This window comes from Petromyzon marinus, chromosome 23 (assembly GCF_048934315.1).
Source record: "Petromyzon marinus isolate PM22_M1 ecotype Great Lakes invasive population chromosome 23, UKy_Petmar_22M1.pri1.0, whole genome shotgun sequence".
Taxonomy (NCBI): Eukaryota; Metazoa; Chordata; class Hyperoartia; order Petromyzontiformes; family Petromyzontidae; genus Petromyzon; species Petromyzon marinus.
In genome coordinates this window covers 1270778-1295796 of record NC_133689.1, presented here as the reverse complement: position 1 = coordinate 1295796, position 25019 = coordinate 1270778, and the positions used below count along the sequence as shown (strand labels likewise).

At 47.7% G+C, this 25019-nt stretch overlaps 2 protein-coding genes across 7 annotated transcripts in view; both read right to left on the bottom strand.

The window, feature by feature from the left end:
• Positions 1 to 3210: 3210 nt before the first annotated feature.
• Positions 3211 to 12315, bottom strand: LOC116945132 (uncharacterized). Its single transcript, XM_032959295.2, has 6 exons — positions 12072 to 12315; positions 9547 to 9665; positions 8149 to 8261; positions 6799 to 7004; positions 5847 to 5951; positions 3211 to 5373 (listed from the first exon to the last, which is right to left on the bottom strand). Exons 1-6 carry the CDS (start codon positions 12176 to 12178, stop codon positions 4191 to 4193), a joined length of 1833 nt encoding a protein of 610 aa, XP_032815186.1. The 5' UTR covers positions 12179 to 12315; the 3' UTR covers positions 3211 to 4190.
• Positions 12316 to 15541: 3226 nt separating this feature from the next.
• Positions 15542 to 25019, bottom strand: part of LAMA2 (laminin subunit alpha 2) — a 102215-nt gene continuing 92737 nt past the window's right edge. For all 6 annotated transcript variants that reach the window (XM_032959281.2, XM_076068907.1, XM_076068909.1 and 3 more), the window contains 8 exons: positions 24384 to 24690; positions 23683 to 23795; positions 23335 to 23524; positions 22882 to 23040; positions 21623 to 21776; positions 20848 to 20984; positions 19929 to 20151; positions 15542 to 19133 (listed from right to left, as the gene is read on the bottom strand). In XM_032959281.2, coding sequence (XP_032815172.2) covers positions 18979 to 19133; positions 19929 to 20151; positions 20848 to 20984; positions 21623 to 21776; positions 22882 to 23040; positions 23335 to 23524; positions 23683 to 23795; positions 24384 to 24690 — 1438 coding nt within the window. In that variant the 3' untranslated portion in view covers positions 15542 to 18978. The remainder of the gene's footprint in view (positions 19134 to 19928; positions 20152 to 20847; positions 20985 to 21622; positions 21777 to 22881; positions 23041 to 23334; positions 23525 to 23682; positions 23796 to 24383; positions 24691 to 25019) is intronic.

Sequence of the window (25019 nt, the reverse complement as noted above, 5' to 3'; positions counted from 1 at the left end):
GAATTATAACAATGATCTGCCACGGCCGAGGTGTTGGTCCTACCGTGTTTAAGGTCTGCTTTGTGTTCACGAATGCGGTCCGAGACATGGCGTTTGGTTTCTCCAATGTAACTACTACCACAGAGGCAACTTAGTTTGTAGACACCAGGGTATTGTATGTCCGGAATCACATCTTTTACAGACGGAACCAGATCACGGATTTTATGTAATGTGTTGAAACGGACCTGGATCTTGTGTTTATTCAAGATTTTGGAGATCTTTTTTGTGATCCCCGCAATGTAGGGTAAAGTGATGGTTTTGAAAGGCTCCTCAAGAGGGTCCTTCTTCATGGTTTGAGTGATAGCTTTGCGGATTGTATAGTCGGAGTAACCATTAGCCTTAAGAGCTTGGTGTACGTGCTTGAGTTCACTGCCTATGTGTTCCTGGTCGGATATGCATTGGGCTCTATGATACAGAGTCTTGATGAGATAATTCTTCTGTGATGGATGGTGGTGGGAATCCGGTTTCAGATAAGCATCCGTATGGGTAGCTTTCCTGTAGACAGAGTGGCTCATTGAACCATCAGGTCTCTTTTTAATTAGGACATCCAAAAAAGGTAGCTTGCCATCTATTTCGACTTCCATGGTAAATCTGATGGCTGGGTGTATGGAATTGATGTGGTCGAAGAATTGGACTAGAGCAGGCCGGCCATGTGGCCAGATGACAAAAGTGTCATCCACGTACCTCTTCCATAAGGTTGGGCGCATAGTGGCAGTCTGGATGGCGTCAGTCTCAAATTTCTCCATGAAAATGTTAGCTATAACCGGAGATAGGGGGGAGCCCATTGGGGTGCCCTCAGTTTGTTTGTAGAAAGTTCCATTCCAAGTGAAGTATGTATTGGTTAAACAGTGTCTCACCAGGGGGGGGTACCTCAGTGTTTAGTCCTTGATGAACCAAGTCTTCAATGATTGCAATGGTGTCAGGTACAGGAACCTTGGTGAATAAGGAAACTACATCAAAACTGACAAGCAGGTCGTCTGGGGACTATACAATCCGCAAAGCTATCACTCAAACCATGAAGAAGGACCCTCTTGAGGAGCCTTTCAAAACCATCACTTTACCCTACATTGCGGGGATCACAAAAAAGATCTCCAAAATCTTGAATAAACACAAGATCCAGGTCCGTTTCAACACATTACATAAAATCCGTGATCTGGTTCCATCTGTAAAAGATGTGATTCCGGACATACAATACCCTGGTGTCTACAAACTAAGTTGCCTCTGTGGTAGTAGTTACATTGGAGAAACCAAACGCCATGTCTCGGACCGCATTCGTGAACACAAAGCAGACCTTAAACACGGTAGGACCAACACCTCGGCCGTGGCAGATCATTGTTATAATTCAGTAGGCTCACATGACATTGACTTTTCCAAGACAGAGGTTCTTTGTAAGCCATCTGGCTAACATGAGAGATTCGTTCATGAGGCTATCCACATATACAAGCACAGAGACAATTTCAACTGAGAAGATGGATTCTGGCTTAGCAATCATTGGAAAGATTTGATAAACCATTTCAGGTCTTAATTGATTGTTCACGCTTACAGTGGCTTTCAGACAGCATACATAAAAAAAATCGTCTCCCCCCTCCTCTTTTCAGAACATAGATGGACTAGTATGTACTAGTCCAAATAAACTGCCAAATCGCTGCGCGTGGCGCTAACGTTTTTTTAAAATAAATAAATGCACCGTTTAAAAATAAATAAATGTATGCAAACCGACACACCTGAAACGTCGTGAGAATTTTTATTGTTTTATATATTTTATTATTTTGTTGTTTCCCTTCAACGTGACTTTACCGAAAGAAGTAAGAATATGAATTACTGCAGTCACGAAAGCTTTAAATCAAAATTAAACTACAGCGATGTCAATTAACTACACCTTTATCATAAGCGGTCAGGAGGAGTAAGTAATATAGCAACTGTTATCGCCACATAACCGTACTCTATTTTTCATATAAATCAAACTACAACTCATGTTTTAATTACATTTGGCTGTAATAGCCGCAACAGCCAGTAAAACCTGCTCAAATATTGGTTTCCCCATTTATTTGGGGGAAACCAATATTTGATTACACCAGCGCTGCTCTACCGAGCACAGACGATAGCAGCAGTGCCATGTGGGTGACACGATCATCATTGCAATGGATATACATCGCGGCTTTGTTTTGGGTTGGGAGCCAATACCCACAAATACAATACTGGGTTAGGATCACCGTGACCCAGGTGCAAACATGAACCCAATCGGGCTTATTAGTAAAACAGCTCTACGGTGAAGAGCCTCGCTGAGCAAAACGAAAAACTTTTGAAGAAATCACGTTAACCTGCCCCAATTTCCATCCGCCACTCGGCGGCAGCAAGGGACCCCCTAAACGGGGGGCTGTGTGGACGTGCACCCAAAACAGCGGCTCTCGGGCTGGCTGGCTTGGTGGTGAAAAACGACGCATTGTCTCCGCATTGCGTTCTGCTCCCCTTCTTCCTTGCCTTGGTCACGGCACCGCGCGGAACGATGAGAAGGCGCACTCGGGCACCACCCCGCTGCCACGCGTTCACCAGAGGGAGCCCGCGCATTCGCAGTGGCCTACGTCGGTACCAATTTCTACTTTGTTAGGAGCAAGGGTGTTTCTGCTTTCATGCGCTTGTATCACAAGCTACCCTTCTTCCCCAGAGCACTGTATTGTCATGTGTTGCTTTTAACAGAAATGTGCTTATTATACACGGCATACTAATATCCAGCTTGTCTCGAATAATATATTAGGTTGCAACAGACTAGAGCGTTAAAACGAGGAGCGCAGTCAGGAGAAATGAACTGCCACGCATCCCCAACGAGGTCACCGACGCCGCCACTGCTGCATGCGTCACGCGCAACGTAACTTTCGGTTCCTTGCAAATTTTTACATATAACACTTCGATTTTAAGGAGCGTTCGGCATGTGGGAGACAAGGCAGGGAACGTCACTTTTCAGTGGCACTTTGAGAGCTCCGAAACGCGCTTTCGAATCTACTGCAGGCACTGTCTGCTTGAACGATGAGACGGCAACAGCACGTGGTGGAAGTCCAAAGAAACGACATGGGCGAGCAGCGCTGCCTTCCGAGGAACAAAACAACCTCTTGGGCACACACACACATTTGACATTTTCTCCGAACAATCATAATAAGGAATCAAGAGCATGTATTCCACGTGGAGGCGGTTTATTTATTTTTTATAATGAAGTATACAGCAAAGGGTGTAATTTACTTTAATACAAATCAATAATTATCTTCTTGGCAACAAGGAATTCCAAGATTGCAATATGCCTGGTTAAGTACTCCACACAGCTCTCATTAAGCAAGGTGGACATAGCATCAATTGTACAATAAATGTAATGCTGAAATGTGCACAGCACATGATGCTATGTTCTGTGTATCCTTGCAGTGGAGTTTGGCTAACCATCGAACAAAGACGGTCGCTGCATTGCGCGCTTTCACGGCCGTCTGGAGCGCTCTTCCTTCCAATAAGAGGATGCCACTGGATCTATGGACTTTTAAATCTAAATTAACCATTTTTTTTAGCACTGTTCTTATGTTTAGTTTGTTGTCCTTCCCCCGCACCTCCAGTGAGCAGGATTGGCTACGTACAGTGCAAAAGAAGTTCAACACACGTATGTACCGAAAAAAAAACACGTCATGGCCATTCACTCAAAAATGTCTGCGAGTTGTCAATTGGGCGAGTGAAAGGACTGACTTATAAAATCACAATTTCGTGACTTACTGGCACCTTACTATAATTTTAACCCTTCACAGGAACTAAGAGGGCACACATGACAGCTGAGAAAGAATTCATGCTTGTATGACCCTGCTGCCATCTATTGCAACCCTGGAGTCGTCATTTTTGAAGATTGTTCATTAACACAGCAACAAACCAAGCTCCTACGTAAATGATTGCCTTATGGGGGAAAAAAAAACAATTCACAAAAGCATGAGAGGCTCAATGCAGACAAATCAAACATCTATTAAAAATAAGCAGTTCACTATAAATGGATTACTACTTCATTCATACGAATGCCAGTGTTAACCTGTGAAGTGAAACGGTAAAAATGTTTTTGATAATAATAATTACAAACACCCCCTTTAACACCCCTTCAAAAATCCAATGTAAGAAACCCACAATTGTTTCTAATGTTTAGTGGCAGTGGGGCAGCTCGAGTTGGAGGCAGGTTTCGGGCAGGAGGGAGACCTCGACTTTGACCTTATCTGAGACGCGGAGCGAGACCGAGACCTCTGCCTCGACGGTGATGGCGACTTGGATTTGGAGAGAGGCTTCATCTTTTCCTCTTTCTTCGGAGATCTAGACCTAGAGCGAGACGGGCTGTCTTTCTTTCCCTCGGGAGACCTGGAACCAGAGCGAGACCTGGTGTTCTTTCTACACTTAGGAGATCCTGATCTGGAGCGAGATCTGCTGTCTCTCTTTCCCGCGGGAGACTTGGAGCGAGATCTGGCATTCTTCCCTCTCTTAGGAGACCGTGACCGAGAACGAGATCCGACTTTTTTCTTTCCCTTTAGAGACCTGGAACGAGACCTGCTGTTTTTCCTTCCTTTGGGAGACTTTGACCTAGAACTAGACCTCACGTTCTTCCTTGCTTTGGGAGATCTAGACTTCGAGCGAGACCTGGCAATCTTCCTTGCCTTAGGAGATACAGATCTGGAGCGAGACCTAGCATTTCTTCCTCTCTTGGGAGACCTGGAGCGAGACCTAACCTTCTTCCTTCCCTTGAGAGATCTAGACCTAGAGCGAGATCTACTGTTTTTCCTTCCCTTGGCAGACCTCGAGCGAGAACGAGACCTGATGTTCTTCCGTCCCCTGAGCGATCGAGACCTCGAGCGAGACTTGCTATTTTTCCTTCTCTTGGGAGACACAGACCTGGAGCGAGACCTGCTGTTTTTCCTTCCCTTGGGGGACCTTGACCGAGAATGGGACCTCGAGTATTTCCTGGTCTTTGGAGATGGAGACCTCGAGCGCGACCTGCTAAACTTCCTTCCCTTGACAGACGCGGACCTGGATCGGGACCTGGCGTTCTTCCCCCGCTTGGGAGATCTCGACCTCGAGCGAGAGCGCACATTCTTTGCGCGTCTAGGAGACCTCGACTTGGAGCGGGAACGCGATCGCCTGACCCTCTTGCGAGACCTGGACCTAGACCGAGATTTTGTTCGAGACCTGGATGCCGACCGCTTCCCGCCGTTCCTGCCGTTTGTTTTACCGACAGAGACAGAGCGGCTGCGCGAGCGACTTTTCTTTCTGCGAGACCGTGAATGGGACCTGCTGTCCCTGCCTCGTTTACGCTTTGCCGGTGAACGAGACCTGAAGGAAAAAAATAACATCACAACGCCGCACCCGATAGCCATTAGGTGGATTTTAACGTATTCTTACGTCTCGATGTATAAAAACATTTCTAAAGTGCATGCATTTAAATCTACTTACAGAAACTCCAACAGCGCTATTAGCAATTTGTAATGAAAATTTCTGGAAGTGTATCATTTACACTACGTAAAAACTTAAAAATGTATATCATCAAATATTCCACTATCAAGTTCTCCCAGCACGTTACCCACAAGGTGCATTACGATATTTCGTGCCTTGCGACGTTATCGTGCCCAACAATGCGTCGCAACATTGCACGTCACGCCCTGCGTGAACGCCAACTCGTCGTGCGGCTTGGACAAGGTACCCCCCCCCCTTGCGATCGTTAATTAAACGCGAGATTTTTTCTGATTTTTTTTTACCCTCAATTTGCTTTTGTGAAGCTGTTAACGATGCCGGCTGCAAGATCTGACCTGGATCGGCTGCGTGTGCGGCTGCGTCGTCTCGCCCTCCTGCCACTCCTGCTTCGCGACCGTTTTGCCCGGTTCAGCCTTCGGCGGCGGTTTCTCGAGCGTGACCTGCCCGATACGACCAACACCGGCTCAACACAACAACCCGCAGCACGTGCGCCATATTGCACGCAACGGAATATACGCACATCATGTCAATGAGTGGCGATAAAGTTTAAAGTTATTTTGTGACCGAGTAAAACAAACCTGCAGGAATTTATCCAGCAGTATATAGATCAATGCTGGTGATGACGATGAGAAACAGAGAGAAAAACTGTTCCAATGCTTTCATAAACACAAATATTCCTCGCCTGTCAGGCCCTTTACGATTAGCAGTAACCTGGGTAAGACTAGACCAGCTGGTACAGCAGAAACTCGATGTACGCACACCCCTTATCGCCCATGGGCCCGGAGCAGATATTTACTTGCCGGTACCACCTGAGGTGGCAAAACTGTTGTGGTTCCAATATCATTGTGACCAATTGCAGTGAATTACGTGATAACCATTTTAAATGACTGGGTAACCAAATAATTAACTCTTATGAGATATAAACACATCGCTACAACTCGAATCCTGCTACCTCGGTACAAATTTTCACTTTATTGGGAACAAGGCCATTTGTGCTTTCATGCGGCGCTTGCATCACAAGCTAGCCTTCTCCTTCCCCACACCACTGTACTGTAAGATAAAGCGTTTTTGCTTATAACGGAAATGTGCCTATCATACACGGCATACTAATATCCAGCTTCTTCCTGTATAACTATCAGATATTTTAGATTGTAACAGACTAGAGCGTTAAACAAGCCGCGCAGTCAGGATAAATGAACTGGCCCCGCATCCCCAGCTCGGAAACTGATGTTGCCAGTTGCTGTGTGCGTCACGTGCAAGTGTTCTGTCGTGTACTGAACTCCAAACCTCGATCGACTGCGGCGTTTAGCGCGTAGCGTCCGGTTGGAGCGCTCCTCCCTCAGCTTGAGCTTGCGGCCAAAGAGCTCCATGCCGTCCAGCTCGTCCAGAGCTCGCTTCATGTCCACAAACGTGCGGAACTCCACAAAGCCCTCATTGTCTCGCTCCACGTGCGCTTCGCCATACATCACCTCGCCAGCACGGCGCAGCGAGTCCTGCGGGAGAGTTGTCGGTGCGACCCGAGGGGATTGAGGCACGAGCTATCGTAACGTTTTATTTGAACGATACATCGACAAGATTTGGTAAAATTGGAAATAGATCTCCTAAAAAATATATACATATATGGGTATTTTTGCACCATAGAAATGATGGAAAGATTGATTACTGAGATCCAAAGACTGAATCGGGTCAGAAATTAGAATAGGAGTAAGAAGGCAAGAGTTGTGGTGCCTATCTCAGAGAGGATGAAACAAAGTCGACTCAAATGGCGAGGGCAAGTCGTAAGATGAGAGGAAACCCACATCGCAAAGGAAGGCGATGTTGAACATGGTAACACCAGAGCAGTGATCAAGAGGCAAGCCCTGGTAGAGGTGGTTCTTAGTGGTGATCTAAAATATGAAGGACTGTGGAGTTGACCTCGAGATGGCTCAGAACAAAAATGAGTGGAGAGGAGCAGGGAGACCCACATGAGTGGGCCAATTTACAGAACAGGGCATTTCTAAAGCTCATCAGAATTAACTACAATGCGTGACTCACAAAACAGGTCTATGTAACCTTCAAAAGCATCGAGGTCTATTCTATCATCCAGCGAAGTGCTTCACAAGAGAAAAACACAATTTGGCATAAAACCACTTTGAAAGTTATAATAAAATAGAATTGCATTGTACATATACAGCCCTTTTGCCTATCCACTGCTGGATGAGGCCCCGCCACGCCGTGTCGTGTAAGTTATTTTATCATACTTCACCATGACGGTCAGTGCATGATGGTGAAGGTGTTGGGCAACAGACGTTGCAGCATAGTACAATAAAACAAATTAATTCATTAAAACTGTCCTCTGCTGACGTGTTGGTTGCTGATCTAAGCAACTGCATAATGCAAAAAGAGAAATAAGAGGTAAAGATGCAGTCCTGCAAGTAGTTGCTCGTGCCACTGCTGGCAGAAGTGACTCCACGAGAGGCATGATTTAAGAAACTTGGCCAATGTTTCAACTGGGGCACCATGGAGACAAAACCAGTGGCCAATGGATTGCAAGCCAAGTCTGAAAACCATTACACCACGGCAACATCCGCACAATTACAAATGTTGCCAACGTAGATGTTGGTGAAGATTTTGCAATGGTTCAAGTCGAGCGATTACCTTCAGCTGTTCTGCATCGCAGCGGGTGGAGAGGTTCTCCACTACGAGCCGGTACTCGGTGCGGATGGGAGGCCTGTAGAGTCCGGAGCGTCCTCCGAAAATTGAAGAAGCACCTACGCCAAGTGGACGTAGATTACAAAGCGTCTCATTCATGCCAAACAGCAGACGCAGTTTAAAAATAGTAAATAAATATGTATGCGTGAAAAATAGCAATCATAGCAAGGTGCAAATACATTGTATGTAGTGTATAAAGCATGAGTTAGTTCAAAAATAGCTATATATAGTGGTTAAAAAAACTATTTTCTGTGCTGTTTTGATTATACAGTTTTGTTTGAGCAAATTATTGCAACTATTAATGATAAAGTTGGTTAATAAAATATTGTTCATCTTGTGAATGACACTGAAGATTTTTTATATTATTTTAAGCAACAGCAGAATTACTCAAACATAACCATGCATCTTGAAAATACAATATGGCATTATACTGTATGGAGAAAAGTCAGTGCAATTGATTCTATATAGCATACTAGACATGAATTACCGATACAAAACTGTGTGTGTGCATATTACACTTACGTCGTAAACAGCACAAAACAGTTTTAAGCTAATTCTACACAATTAACAATGTACTGTAATGAAGTATGTGAAAAAGCACGGAGTTCACCAAACCAGCCAGAAATGACACCTGGCTGTTCCTCACCAACCGGGTCTAAAGGCAAGTGAGGCCGCAGGAGGAGGCTTCCGCAAGGGCAGCCAAGGGCCATGGGAATGGAACGGGTAGGTTGGTACGGTACGGAGTGGATGGGTTGGTGCGGTTGGTTGGTTGGTTGGTAAGGTAAGGCCATGGCCATTGGAACAGGCATCTTAGAGATTCTTGATTCAAAACATTGACGACTTTGTTAAATCGGTGGTTAAGTTTAAAGAGAAAACATTCAGCAATTCATATAAAAAGCTCAAGAGCACGGGTAAATGCTTTAAGTAGAATGGATGGCAGGTTATGTAAGATCACATTAAAGCGACAATTAATCATTTGCAGTGTTTCCAAGGAACCACCACATGAATTTGGGTTAACTCAGATATAAATATTAACGAGGCAATAGACCAGTGTAAAAATATTTAGTCGTTACTTCTAAATAACAGATCCAATATTGAAATAACCCGTGGTCTTAAGAACATCAGAAACACTTTAAAATGCAAAACATACATTTTCATAAAAGATAACAAAGTACTGTGTAAGGCATTTGCAATATATATGTAATGTACATTTAAAAACAACCGCTCATCAACACAGTTCAGCAGTATAAACAATGTATTTTCAGTAGACTTTTAACTGCACTCGAGGAAAAACACTGGCGCGAGTCGTTTTCTCTACTCCAGGGCAGGAAGCGGTGAGTCTACCTCCCGGCCGCCCCCGGGCATGTTCCACCACCACCGGGTCCCCACACAGGTCGCGGCCGTTCAGCTCGTACACGGCACTATCCGCATCCCGGCCATCTTCAAGCTCCACAAATGCATACCTGAGAACAGCACACATCAGCCAATGAAGGACAGATACAGCAGCGTTCGCATCGATAAACACATGGGGTCGAGATACAATATTTCGGTCGAGGCTGGCCCAGAAACTGCGGGCATGAAAATAATTCTTAGGCACTATGATCTCGAAACCTCAGATGTATATTTTAACCATAACCTTCACAAATAATATGTCCGTAGAATTCAATAAATAAAACCCACGGAGGGCTTGTGATTGGATGAAAATTTGATTTATAATTTAAAACCAATCTGAAGGAACAGTATTCACTTCCAAATATTTTACCGACTCCAGTTGCGCTGAAAGTGATTCCAATTTCTTTCCATGGGCAATGCAAGTGTGCTATGTAATAGCATACAAACAATTGGATTGATAAATTTCACTGGATTAATTTGACGATAAATCATTACCAGTTAAAGTTTTTTCCACCTCAGCAAACCTTTACCGGTGGTGGCTCCTTCTGAATGTGCCCCAATGTCTGCAACTCTTCTGTCTTACCCTGTTCAGTCTAACCTCTTCATTTTGAAGACTCAAATAGCAAACTCCCTATCTGCCCTAGAGTCAACCAGTTGAAATTTGTGCGGCGTACATTTATACACATTGAAAATACAAACTTTCTTTATGCTCTGGATCAAGGGATAAAATAATCATGTTTTGTTTTCAGGCACCGCTATTAACTCCAGCACGAAAATATTCAAAAGCTATGGCCATAATGGCCCAGGCAGGGATAATCGGATCCCTCTGAAAACAGCAACCCGATTCAGCCGAGGCTTTATTTGAAATACGTATTGCAAGTTAGCGAATGTAAATGAAATCAATTGCATAGCATAGCCGAGCGCGCGAGTAACCGTTGCAAATAATGCACTTACAAGTCAAACTTACATGTTGCAATATTTTTTTACCTAAACATGAACACGTGTTTCACGAGGGCTGTCCAGCTTTGTTGGCAGTCCCGAAACCATCACATATGTAGATTCACATTATATATTAAGGCAGGACCAACATCAAAGGCTCGAGTTCCTTTGACGGTTTGACACCGCACGAATGTGGTCTGACAATGGGCAGCATTGACTTGACGGTGCTTTAGTTGCGTGGTGTACATCTCCGCTGGAGGTACAGAACCCGCGGTGGAAATTCCACATTATCACGGCCAAAACTCGGGCTACAATATCAATGTTCTCTCTGTGTTTCCGGGTTGTTAATGCGTGTTGTTCCGGCATCTTGATCGACGTTCGGCCCACGTGCAGAAAACACACTAAAGCTATACGGCACAGACGTGAAAATACCTCGTAACAATACAGTCGACCTTATTTACTTAGAAAAAAAAACCTCACCGAGCCAAGACTATTTTAAGGAGGGTCCTGTATTGAGTGAGATGTATGGACATTCATAGATGTGGGAGAAACCTGGATTACCAAGACCCCCACGAATAGGAGTGAATAACCTTCAAAGCTCTGCACGCAGATTCAAAAATCCATCGCTGTACTACCATTTCCTGGTCATTTCGCAGTCCGTGACTTCCGTTCATCAAGTAACACTTTATCCAATGTGGTGTATCAACCCCGAGTGATTGACGTATAGTGATATTATATTGGAAACGACCATGCACATGAAACACGGGGGAATTGTATAGCTTGTATAGCTTCAAAAGCCAAGTTCAGTACCGGATTATTTGCCGCGTACCAGAGGTTTCACCTCGACGCCCCATACGCGCCGACTGGCTCCATTAGATCATTCAATAGCAGAACAAGGAGTGAACGAACCACTATATCTTCTGGGTTATTTCGATAAAGTCACGTAGAATGGAGACTCAAGCGCTGTTTTCCGGACAGTCCTGTTTCTTCACCTGAGGAAGGCTACTTTGTGTTGTGGCCGAAACGTCGTGAGAATTTTATTATTTTTATTTTATCTCCATTCTACGTGACTTTACCGAAAGAAGCCAGAAGATGAATCCCTGCAGTCACGAAAGCTTTAAATCGAAATTGAACCACCATATCTCAGAGCATGCTTTTTGTTTGTATTTTCACAAGTATATGTGGTTAATGCAGACATGATTCCTTGCAAAAGGTTTCAGTTTGGTGTTTTAACATCTTAACACCTGTTTTATTGCCAGAAAGGGGAAAACCTATTCTGATATACATTTAAAAAATCTTTTGATACATTTGTAAGACACATTTCTGGACTCGCGTGAGGCCTAGCGGAACATGAAAAGCCTGCGGCGTATTTCCCAGCGCGGATAAGCGCGGAGCGAGCTTCTCGCGCGCCGATTGGACGAATTGCTGCACGGTCTCGCGGCCCAATTGGCTGTGCGCGGGCGCGTGCGGCGCGCAGACCAATGGGGCGAAGGCGCGTAATGGCGGTCGCCGATGTGAACTGGGGAATTGAAACTCACCCGTTCTTGAGGCTAATCTCAACGATCTTGCCGAAGCCTCTAAGGAAGCGCTCAATGTCCTTCTCGCTCGCCTTGTAGCTAAGCTTGCCCAGGTAAAGACGAGCCATCTCTAAGTGTTCTTTTTTTAACTGGCGGAGTTTTCGATCGAAACGCGGAGCGAGCGAGCGCCGCCGCCGCTGCTGCCACAAAGCGAGGGCCTCCCTCACTGCCGCATCCCCCGCGCGATACCGGCCGGTGACGTCACCCGCTAATTAACATAATCGCTGTTTGCACTTTCGCGATTATATCAACGCATATGACTTAAAATAGAAACATGTCTGGCGCAGCTACACCTCACCCTCTAGCGCTGCCAACATTACAAAAGTATACAATATTTTTTTTCATATTCCATGTTCATGTATAATACATGTTAATGTCTTACATTTGTGGCAGTATATGTTGAGTTTATGTTAATTTATGCGAGGGTCAGGGGCTCCTCGATCAGCTGGGGGGTCTGGGTGATGTGTGGTCTGGGTGATGTGGGTCTGTGTGGTCTGGGTGATGTGTGGTCTGGGTGATGTGTGGTCTGTGTGGTCTGGGTGATGTGTGGTCTGGGTGATGTGGGGTCTGTGTGGTCTGGGTGATGTGGGGTCTGGGTGATGTGTGGTCTGGGTGGTCTGGGTGATGTGTGGTCTGGGTGATGTGTGGTCTGGGTGATGTGGGGTCTGTGTGGTCTGGGTGATGTGGGGTCTGGGTGATGTGTGGTCTGGGTGGTCTGGGTGATGTGTGGTCTGGGTGATGTGTGGTCTGGGTGATGTGTGGTCTGGGTGATGTGTGGTCTGGGTGATGTGTGGTCTGGGTGATGTGGGGTCTGTGTGGTCTGGGTGATGTGGGGTCTGGGTGATGTGTGGTCTGGGTGATGTGTGGTCTGGGTGATGTGTGGTCTGTGTGGTCTGGGTGATGTGTGGTCTGGGTGATGCGGGGTCTGGGTGATGCGGGGTCTGGGTGATGTGGGGTCTGGGTGATGTGGGGTCTGGGTGATGTGGGGTCTGGGTGATGTGGGGTCTGGGTGATGTGTGGTCTGGGTGATGTGTGGTCTGTGTGGTCTGGGTGATGTGTGGTCTGGGTGATGCGGGGTCTGGGTGATGTGGGGTCTGGGTGATGTGTGGTCTGGGTGATGTGTGGTTTGGGTGGTCTGGGTGATGTGTGGTCTGGGTGATGTGTGGTCTGGGTGATGCGGGGTCTGGGTGATGCGGGGTCTGTGTGGTCTCGGTGATGTGTGGTCTGGGTGATGTGTGGTCCGGGTGATGTGGGGTCTGGGTGATGCGGGGTCTGGGTGATGCGGGGTCTGTGTGGTCTCGGTGATGTGGGGTCTGGGTGATGTGGGGTCTGGGTGATGTGTGGTCTGGGTGATGTGTGGTCTGGGTGATGTGGGGTCTGGGTGATGTGTGGTCTGGGTGATGTGGGGTCTGTGTGGTCTGGGTGATGTGTGGTCTGGGTGATGTGTGGTCTGGGTGATGTGGGGTCTGGGTGATGTGGGGTCTGGGTGATGTGGGGTCTGGGTGATGTGGGGTCTGGGTGATGTGGGGTCTGGGTGATGTGTGGTCTGGGTGATGTGGGGTCTGTGTGGTCTGGGTGATGTGTGGTCTGGGTGATGTGGGGTCTGGGTGATGTGGGGTCTGGGTGATGTGGGGTCTGGGTGATGTGGGGTCTGGGTGATGTGTGGTCTGGGTGGTATGGGTGATGTGTGGTCTGGGTGATGTGGGGTCTGTGTGGTCTGGGTGATGTGTGGTCTGGGTGATGTGGGGTCTGGGTGATGTGGGGTCTGGGTGATGTGGGGTCTGGGTGATGTGTGGTTTGGGTGGTCTGGGTGATGTGTGGTCTGGGTGATGTGTGGTCTGGGTGATGCGGGGTCTGGGTGATGTGTGGTCTGGGTGGTCTGGGTGCCGCAGGGTCTGGGTGGTCTGGGTGATGTGTGGTCTGAGTGGTCTGGGTGATGCGGGGTCTGGGTGATGTGGGGTCTGGGTGATGTGGGGTTTGGGTGATGTGGGGTCTGGGTGATGTGGGGTCTGGGTGATGTGGGGTCTGGGTGATGTGGGGTCTGGGTGATGTGGGGTTTGGGTGATGTGGGGTCTGGGTGATGTGGGGTCTGGGTGATGTGGGGTCTGGGTGGTCTGGGTGATGTGTGGTCTGGGTGATGTGTGGTCTGGGTGATGTGTGGTCTGGGTGATGCGGGGTCTGGGTGATGTGTGGTCTGGGTGGTCTGGGTGATGTGTGGTCTGGGTGGTCTGGGTGATGTGTGGTCTGGATGATGTGGGGTCTGGGTGGTCTGGGTGATGTGTGGTCTGGGTGATGTGTGGTCTAGGTGATGCGGGGTCTGGGTGATGTGTGGTCTGGATGATGTGTGGTCTGGGTGGTCTGGGTGATGTGTGGTCTGGGTGGTCTGGGTGATGTGTGGTCTGGATGATGTGTGGTCTGGGTGATGCGGGGTCTGGGTGATGTGTGGTCTGGGTGATGTGTGGTCTGGGTGGTCTGGGTGATGTGTGATCTGGGTGATGTGTGGTCTGGGTGATGCGGGGTCTGGGTGATGTGTGGTCTGGGTGATGTGTGGTCTGGGTGGTCTGGGTGATGTGTGGTCTGGGTGATGTGTGGTCTGGGTGGTCTGGGTGATGCGGGGTCTGGGTGATGTGTGGTCTGGGTGATGTGTGGTCTGGGTGATGTGTGGTCTGGGTGGTATGGGTGCCGCGGGGTCTGGGTGCTGTGGGGCTAACAGGAGACGCCCCTACACAGCTCCCTCTCCAGCTGCACTGCTTGTCGGGGACGTGCTCCCTTCGAGCAGAGCTCTTCACTCATTTTCAGAGGGGGAGCCACTTTCGCCGATAAGACGACATCAGTGCTAGGACCACCACACGTTTGAAACCATTGTGTTTAACAGCAGCACGACGATGGGGGGGGGGGGGGTGATCACATTGTTTGTGCATTGTCGGGGGCCGCACGAAAAGGCCACCAGGAGCCGCAGTGGCCCGCGGGCCTTGCGACGCCGAACACTGCCGGAGACTCCCGTAAGGTGAACTACTATGCAATACATCTAAGCACCCTACTTTACTCGCAGAATGCGCTGTCTTGTTTTGCCTATAACAATATCACTATAAATTATGGACCAACATAAACATTGTTTTGTTCTTCTTTTATGTATTCTTCACAATGCACATATCACATTTAAAAACTAGAACTGATATAACCTCGGTGAATAACATCGGAGTGTTCGTAATTTTCCATTGGTGGTGGTAACAGTCAAGGCAAGCAATTAATAAACAACAAGAGGTCCCCTTGAATCGGTAACAGCCCAGAGCCCCGCATATGAGCGGGTTAATGGTATTCATTCCCTTAATTTACTCGACTATTTAAGCGATTCAGGAATTCTAGACAAGACTCGTTTGAGAATGCGTTATTATACTCGCACTTCAATGCCAAATAAGTAGACAGTAGACTTTTGCAGATATAAAATACGGGGATTTATTCAACGCATCGATACTGTGTTTGTAAAATAGTAAATGTGTCTCATACGATCTCAGCATCTTAAGGGTAGGGTGCTTTAATTTGTATTCATTACAAAAGCGTTGTAGCAACAGGTGAGTCATCAAATTGCAGTGCTTGATAATTTCTTTAAATTTCGATTTAAATCTTTCGTGACTGCAGGGATTCATCTTCTTGGTTCTTTCGGTAAAGTCACGTGGAATGGAAATAAAATGATAAAGATAAAACATAATAAAATAAAATTCTCACGACGTTTCGGCCAAAACATAAGTAGCCTTCTTCAGGTGAAGGAACAGAACTGTCGGGACGGAGAAGGCTACTTATGTTGTGGCCGAAACGTCGTGAGGATTTTATTTAATTGTTTTATTATTTTATTTCCATTCTACGTGACTTTACCGAAATAACCAAGAAGATGAATTTCTTTCAAGTATTGTTGATTTCCGTGTGATTGTGACAACACTCAATAACAAAATGGCTTTTTGTATTTTGCACAGTTTTGCTCTAAATCACTATCAACATGGAAACGATCGTCATCCGTCATGATGTATGGCTTGAGCAAATTAAATGCACTTAAACCGCCACGATGCTGTCAATTTCACGTCCGCACAATTTTCTGTACACTTGTAAATTGGAAGCGACTACCACATGGCTTTTTAGCAGCTCCTTTGGGGTTGCATCAGTGTTGATTTGGTGCCAAATGTCCACTGCTTAAGATAGGGCCCTATCGCCTGTGATATCGCTGTGTGCCACACTAACAACTCCTTCAAAAATGAGAACAGGGTGAAAATACCAAAAAAAACCCACCTAGACCCTTTGCCAGTGGTGGTTGCCTTGGCCCTAATATTTTTTCGAGCACCGAGTTATGTGCAATTGAGGTCTTGAGTGTGTGGACAAAGAGAGGTGGTGTTTGAGGAGCCCGAAAAGTGTTCCTCTGCATTCCGTCAAGTTCCCCAAGATGTATTTTTTGTGAACCTGAATGGACGGAAGAACTGATGCTGACACGTTAAAACGTTCAGTCGTGAGCAGGTATAAACCGAGTCACCATGTCCAGCGCAGGCAAGAAGGCCACATCCTGGGTTGTCACCGAGTTCTCTCGCAAGTCAGCAATGGCTGTCTAACAATTGTTTAGATGCACCAAATTTATCAGGAGCAGTTATAATTCAGGAGCACATTTACTTTTAGTTTGGTTTTAAGGTTGCCACCTCTGAGGTACATAAACTTGGGACACATCACGGGAAGAAGAATATCTCAATACCAGATCAAGGGAATAACTACTTGTAAATGCATAGTCTTGAGTGGTGTATTCAAGTTAACCAAGTGATAGGTGAAGAGACCAGGTTAGTTTTAATTTGCAAGGGTGACTTGGGGTGTTAGTCTGCTAGTAGGTGGCGACGGTTGCTGTGTGTAATCCCAATTGAGTCGCTTGCGCAACTGACTAAAACCTGGACTGTTAATGTTCCGGGAAGATTGACCGATTTCTCAGAGCACCTACCTCAACAATTCAAGAAAGGTCTTAACACTCATCTATTATAGCGTTGATCTTGCTGTTTGTTGCTGGCTCTTTGAGGTTTTGGGCCTTTGCGTCCGTGCTCAGGAATTGTGTTAAAAGCAGCGGACGATCCTGAAAAACAAAACTCTTCAAATGTGCGCGTTCAAACAATAAAAAAAATAGATTTACAAGTTTTCCTAACGATGTAGAAATGTGATCAAACCTGCGCACCTTAATACAATGGGCATGTGTTGAGATTGGTCAGTTCGTTAAGAATGCAGTTCCATTGGGAATTTGCAGCATTGTAGCTTGTTGCATAGGTCAAGGTCAACCGACTTTGGTTGCATGGCTGCACAGCCACAGAGCGAGGCAACTCCATCCAAGTCTAATCGGACTCGGCAAGAGGGGGGAAACTATACGAATACACGTTCTTTGAAATAACACTGCGTACATACTTTTATGCTTTTAATACTGTTGTGATACACACGCTGACATGCGGCCAGTCTCACAAAACACCTTCGGTCAACATTTTTCTCAAGTTGCACGACTTGAAATGACGTAGGGAAACTTGCAATGTGTTTCATGCAACTGTACACTGATATCTTTCCGACTGATGCCACATTTTTATTTAGTGACGTTGAGGGGGACCTGTCCAATATCGACTGGCTGGAAATTAGTGATTGCATTTATATATATAACAAAAAAAAGTTGCATAGTTGGAAAAAAAATATATGTTTTTGATTTCAAATAAATTCACCAGAACACTTTAAAAGAGAGGTTCTTTGACAAAACATTACATTATCAGAGCTTATATTTTTGTTCATCTGAATTAAAAATCGAGAAGGCCCTGTCAGAATGTGTTCCGTCTGCAGTCGAGCTTTGGGCATTGTTAGTTCGAAGTTCATATGCAGTAACGGAGCCCACGTATTGCCTGGCCGACGTGATCAGCTCAGCCCTTTGATTACACTCAATCCACAAACATTGACTTCTGGGATTTAAAAAGTATTTTTAATACTGCACTTCTACAACTATTACACGTGGTACTGTCAGAAAGTGGTATCAGCAAACACATTGGCAGGAAGAGGTGAGAGGAGACAGCCATGAGGAAACCTTTCCCCAGCCGTCAAGCTATAAGACAAACTTTCATTTCACTTGAGAGAGAATGCCACGGCTCCCCGAAGCCTTTCACATGAGTGCACTGAGGTTTTTTAAACTCCAAGTGTAGTTTAAAAATAAACTGTCATTTTTTTATATTGTGCATTCGATGAACCACTGTGTAAATTCTGCTGCCTGGGAATACTCAAGACTGACTGGTTCAACGCACACTTACATGTAATAATATTGCCTCCCAAATAAACTTTAGAATGACAGGAAATTTTTCCAATTGTGCACTCCTGGCCTCAATACAGTACAGAATGTGTACTGCAGCTAAGTCTTGGCCCAGAGTTTGAGAAAAACTACGGTTGCCACAATGGAATCTTCCACGATACAATACAATATTGTATTGAGAGTTTTTATAGTCCTGGTTTTGTGATTTCATGTGTGTAAAGTACGCATAAAGATTGCGTAAAATTATTCAATATAAACCTGCCATAAGTCTTCTAATCGTTGCAACTTTACAAACTAAAATGCTTCATGACCAACTATTATCACGATAAAATTATACTTTCTAAACGTGTGATAGGACTATCGTGGACCTTAAATCGTACGATTTATCGGAGTACCGCAATATTGCAGCAGCCTTCGTGAGCCATTCTCTGATTCTGCTTAAGTGAAACGTGAGTTGTCGCAGCGTCCTGGAAAACGCGCAGCTCGCGGTGGAGCGACCGCACTCTCCGCGAGCATCTTCTGCGTTGCCCCCGCCGCCCTCCGCCCGCGCCGAGCCCAGCGGCGTCGGCGTCCTCACTGCGAGGGGCAGGCGAGCGGCTGCACCCCGCGGAGGCTGGCGGCCTTGGCGAGGTCCACGGGCAGCGTCTGCTGGGGCCTCACCAGCTGCAGGCCCCGCATGCAGCCCTGGAAGGGCGTCTTGCTGCTCAGCGCGAACTGCACCGAGCCGGCTGCAAGAGAAAGGCAGAGAATGGCGGCGTTCCACGCTCCCCGCCCCTCACGCGTGCCTCCCGCGTGCACGCTCGTTCTCTTGCCAAGCTACTCCTCGCTCAGGACTCGGCGACCACGCTACGTTAGGGAACAATACACATGGATGACACACACGCTACCCGCAGTCTATGTCAAGTAAGCAAAGCGCATATTCACAAGAGTCTAATTTGCACACGTTTTGCATTGTCTGTGTATTTGTTTTATCCTGGCCATGCCTCCCCTCCATTTAGCATCATCACTGGTCAGGATCTATCCACCACTGAATCAAGACATTCTTAAGCCGGTGCTAACTGCCTCAGTCTTGTGATAAAGTAATACATTTGGCTTCTGTACAGAAGATGATCTCTTCGCTCCATCTCTGCATCGTCTCAGGAGCATTCTCTCCTTTGGCTGCCACTTCATCCTTACCTTCGACCACCGGCCATATTCTGCTCCTGCCCAAACCCTCTTACTTTTCTTCATTACAATTGTCACCATCAGCCATGATCAATGCGCTGCTAAGTGAAAGACGTCCTCTTGGGAGTGAACTCTTGCCCCTTTGGCTGCCATTGCTTTGTTAGCCTCGACCACCGGCCACAATCCCTTCCAGTGACACTTCCTGCCCAAGCCCACGTACTTTTTTAACAGTCGAAATTACATTCTCCATAATCCTCGTGTTCCACTTCCCGTGAATCCAAGCACGCATCTCATCGCTCCGTGCTTCCTCATGTGAACGCGCATCGGGACCGTGCGGAGCGCGGGGGGCAGCGCCGTACCAGGGAAGCCGCCCAGGTAGACGGGCCGGTTGGTGTCGGCCGACGTGGAGGACTTCACCGGCGACTGCGCGGTGACCATCGCCCCGTCGACGCGCAGCTCCAGCTGGTGCTTGATCTTCTTGGCGCTGACGGCGTGCCAGCGCCCGTCGCACAGGGAGCCGCCCGCGCCCGGATCGTAGACGGCCGTGAACCGACCTGGTCCGTTATCGGCGCTGAACAACAGCTGTCGGGAACCGTGGTTAAAAGAGGGCATCTCAGTTATACCTTAATCCATATTATTTGTCCATTAATCCACCGATCTTTCTGTCAATTAGCAGGATGTTATCTCCCTCGCCTGATACCTGTTGTATATTTGGAATCGGAATGATCTCTGTCCGTGGTGGTCCTGTGGATTTTTCTCCGGGTCTTGCGCTTTTTCCCTCCATTTTTAGAAACATGTGCTTAGATTGTTTTTCTGTAACTATAATTTCCCACATATGATTATAAAGTCACTTCAATGAGCTATCACGTGTGGCCAGGTCTCCTCTGAAAAAGAGCTAAAAACCCAGTGGGCATTACCTGGTAACAAAAAAAATTTGGATTACCTCTCTTAATCGTCCATCCATCTATCAATCCATTCATCAATATATCCATCACCCTTCCATTCATGTGTGTCATCGCATTACTACTTAACCAGCTGTTACCGTGCCCATTATCAATATAAATTAAAACCAAAATGCGACTTAATATTGTTGTACACAGCCTACATGAATGATATTCGAACACAGTTAAAATAGTTTTCTTTAAAGTTCAGCGTTGTTCATGTGATTTTTGTTGCCACGTATTGAAATGTGTCCAACATCCAGATGCATTTTTATAATGAGTTTATCACCGTGCGTTGTGGTACACTAGGGTGGTGCCCTCGGGATTCCATGCGTACCTTGCCGTCCACAAGTTCCAGACCCACGGCGTCGCTCATTTTATTGTGGCTGATGCCGAGCAGGACCCCGTTGCTCTGCACGGAGCGGAACTCCAAAACGACTTCAAAGTCCGTGCCGACTTTATAGGCACTCTCGGCTGGAAGAGAGCACAGGAGGAATGGTCACATTGTAAAGAGTGACAATCCCACAGCAGGTGCGCACATTCACCCGAATTGAAACCTCCATCAGCCATGCAGGCGGTCGGGTGGCTCAGAGGTCGGAGTGCTGAGCCGGTGCCACTGAGTTCGATGTATGTACGTTGAACTTCTTTCGCACCATACGTAGCCAACCGTGGTAACTGTAGGTGCGAATCACTGCCCTAGAGTTGATGGTCTCGGCCTGGTTACCAATGACCGGACTAAAATAACACATCACAAACATTTGGTTTTGCACTTAGATTGGATAAGTTCCAGCTCTGAGAAGTATAACATCAATTTGACTGTCATGCAATAAAGATTACTCTCATATGCACAGCAGGTGGGACAGTGTTGGGTTATGTATGGAAAAGTGATCACTTGATGGGATCTCGGAAGTAACTCTGTGATATCCGCTTCCGTTGGCCGCTTTATAACACGAAGGGTTGCACTGCTCTGCTACAGATGTGACTGGATTCTTAGTCTCATGCAGTGATGCGGAGAGCAGAATTGGGAGAGAATTTGGGGTATACGGCCAAAGTAAATATATAGACTATGTCCATCAGCCATAGGGTGCCTGAAGGTCGAGGCATTGGCTTACCCAGCTGTGCATATCCAGTCCCGTCAAAATAAGAGCCCTCCTGTGGATTGACATAGCAAACTTCCACGCGGTAGCTGGAGGTCGGCTTGTCCATGTCCAGTTGTTTGCCGTTCATGACGAAGTTTTTGATGCAGCCTGGAATGCTGTAGGTCACCTGCATGGGCACAGACAAAGGGTGTTCATTCTTCAAACTCATATCTAAATTACATCTTTTGAGTTGTCAGATTTTTTAATGTGTACACCCCTATTTCGGATCTTATTTAGTTTCATCGTGTGTGCATTTCAAATTGTCATGTTAAGAAAACATTTTTTAAGTACAAAAGAAAAACATCGGAAAAATAACATTAAAAATGTAAACGTGTTTTTACACAAGGTATACCCAGGATAGCAATCATTTCAATTTAAGAATGTAATTTTTTTCAAATTTTCACAAAACTTGCGTCAAGTATGGTCGAAATTAATTAACCTGATATTCTTGACACCAGGATCACTACCTTACATTTTGCCTGGTCTGCATGTCTCAATGTGTTCTGCACACACTGACTGCGCCTGATGATCATACACTGAGGATAGATGAACTTTGAGAAGCCACTTGGGGACTGGGTGGTTGATATAATTGTCGAGGACTGTTTTTATTCTCAGATAATTTAAATTGAACCCATTTGTGTGGCCAATGACCAAACCACCCGAAATAGGGCCTAATTTAATCACATCTCAGAAGCTGAGCAGCTTTGAGCCTGAATAATGCTTGGCTGGGTGGTCATGATGCACACCAGGTGGTCATAGGGCTTCAAATTCATGTTAATTCGTTTAGCCATCCATAATACAGGTTTTTTGGGTTAGATCGCGTGACACATATAAATGTGTCATTAAACCCACCACCGATCAACAAAGCAAATTGGTAAGGTTTGTCACGGAAACAGAACATGCCACTAGTGCAGCACACCAGTGTGTTGAAGAGCAAAGCCACAACAAATAACACCTGTATTATGGATGATATTGGTCACAAAAGCCTACGTGTTAAATCGTTTAACCGTGTGAGAACCCAAAAGAGACCAGGAAAGCCCCATTGCACATGTGACCTGGATCACCAAATTGACAAATGCAAAATCAAATAAAGTACAGGAAGGAGGTTTGCGAGACCACGTTGTTGTTGTTGGCAGCAGAGGCCACAGCGGTGAATCCCGTTGTACCGCACGGCTACACTCCCACATCCCGCATTCACCAACCCGCGGCGACACCGGTGGGGGCGGCCTTACGTTGCCGATGCGGCGGAGGGTGTAGTTCTGGGGGACGCCGCCGACGTACATCATCCCCACCACGTCCAGAATGGTGGCGCTGGATGGGCCCTGCACCGTCACCCCGTGCGTCTTGTCCAGGGTGAGGGAAGCTCGCTCGTTCTTGCGGGTAATCCGCACCTGCGAATTAGAGACGGAACGTGTCGTTTAATCAAGTCAGTTCCTGGGGCGAAACGTCGGGCGTCGTGCCGAACAATGCGCGGAACGACGCGTTAACGCGTGGCACAGATACAAGGGCACGACCGCACAAAATTGCCTCCTGCTATACGTAGATTGTAAACATGGACATGAGACGGAGGGATGAGATCAACTCGAGTGCAGGTGCTGGGTGTCTCGTTCCATCGCGGGGCCGTGAGAGATGGCGACGGCTTGGGGGGGGGGGACAGTGGGGGCGGGGGGGGCGGTGGCACTCACGCTGTGCCACTTCCCGTCGTTGACGGTGCGTGGGATGTGCTTGGTGGACGCTCCCCGGCCCAGGTCAAAGCTGAAGTGCAGCTTCCCCTCCTTGATCTGCAGCGTGAAGAAGTCGGCGTGGTTGATGCGCGCCATATAGAACACCAGCCCGTTCTTCGCCAGCGTCCGCAGCTCCAGCGAGATCACCAACCTGCCGTCGGAGGGCCGGGGGTTTCAGGTCTCAAGTTCGTTTCGTGTAACCAGGCGAGAACTCAGGGGATCAGGGAGAGTCCCATTCGCAAGAGAGACGGAAATTGCCGAAATTTACAAAAGGCGTGTGTGGCATCCGTGGCGCGCGTGTGCACGCACTCCTTCTTGACGGTGGTGTCGTTGAACGCGAAGGCCGTGTGGCTGTTCCTCGAGACGCCGAACTGCTTGGCTCCGCCGAGCGTGACGGGCGACACGTGGGCCGCACACTGCCCCTGCGGGATCGCAGGCGCACGATCAATCCACTGTTAGATGAGGGCAGCCACTCATGGGCTGTGAACCATTCTGTGTGGACCTTTGCCGCCCCTACCGTAAGTTGGATTTTTCTCCAGTTACTTCGGTTTCCTCCAAAATATAAATGAATCCTCAATGGGATCGCAGGCGCACGATCAATCCACTGTTAGATGAGGGCAGCCACTCATGGGCTGTGAACCATTCTGTGTGGACCTTTGCCGCCCCTACCGTAAGTTGGATTTTTCTCCAGTTACTTCGGTTTCCTCCAAAATATAAATGAATCCTCAATGGAATTCTCCAAACATCCCCCAATTGCAGGGTCGTTTCTTACAAAATGTCTCGGAGGACTCATTGAGGCCTCCCTGCAAATATAAAATACATCACTGTTTATTATAGTGAGGACAGAAGCCTGGAGACGACCAGCTGAGTTACGCTTTACATGCTTTTGCTCCACGTGGGCACGAGCGCACAACGACGCTGACACCGGACTCGCTGGCCGTCGGCCCAAAGCGGCCAGAGGCCCTGCGAGACCCCAAAGGGGGGGACGCGCGACGTGCCGGGGGACTCACGGCGGCGGCGGTGACGGGCGGCGCGGCAGTGGCCACGGCCGCCGGCGGCACCACGGGCGGGGACGGTCGCCTGGCCGGGGGCCTCCTCCGCGGGGCGTCGGGCTCCGGGTGGCCGCCGGGAGCCGGGCCCCGGGTGGGACGAGCGCCGGCCACGGGGGGCGACGCCGTGACGCGCGGCGAGGACGGCAGCGGCTCCAGCTCGACCGACTTCTCGGCGCCGCGCGCGCCGCCCTCCTTGGGCTCGAAGCTCACGCACTTCCCGATGTCGGCCTTTTCGAACATCACTTGGTTAGCGAAGTCTGCCAGGCTGCGCAGGAGGAAGAGGAGCAGGGATATGGAGGGCGAGGTGTTTTTTGACAAGGACAACAACGAGCCCGCTGGGCACCGTGCCCACCCTGCGCCCACCCAACGTGCGACACGGCACACCGCGCAGGAGGCACGCTGCACACATCCCACACGCATTGTGGGGGCCACCAAACGGTGTCTGGGAGACTGGAGGCAAAATGCCGGATGATGCCCCATCTGAGACCCCTCTCGGCCTTTCGAAAAGCTGCTTTCTGAGGCCCCCTCATATAAGGGGCCCGGGACAAATATCCCACCTGCCTCCTGTCGCAGAGCCGGTTTAGCCCTCCTTTT

What these genes read in the sequence shown, in the direction of transcription:
- LOC116945132 (XM_032959295.2), bottom strand. Translation starts at nt 12,178, where the DNA reads ATGGCTCGTCTTTACCTGGGCAAGCTTAGCTACAAGGCGAGCGAGAAG. An exon ending in GAGATTAGCCTCAAGAACGG is followed by an intron (nt 9,666 to 12,071) that starts GTGAGTTTCAAT and finishes TGCTGTTCTCAG; the next exon opens with GTATGCATTTGTGGAGCTTG. An exon ending in CGCACACGCAGCCGATCCAG is followed by an intron (nt 5,374 to 5,846) that starts GTCAGATCTTGC and finishes TTTTTCCTTCAG; the next exon opens with GTCTCGTTCACCGGCAAAGC.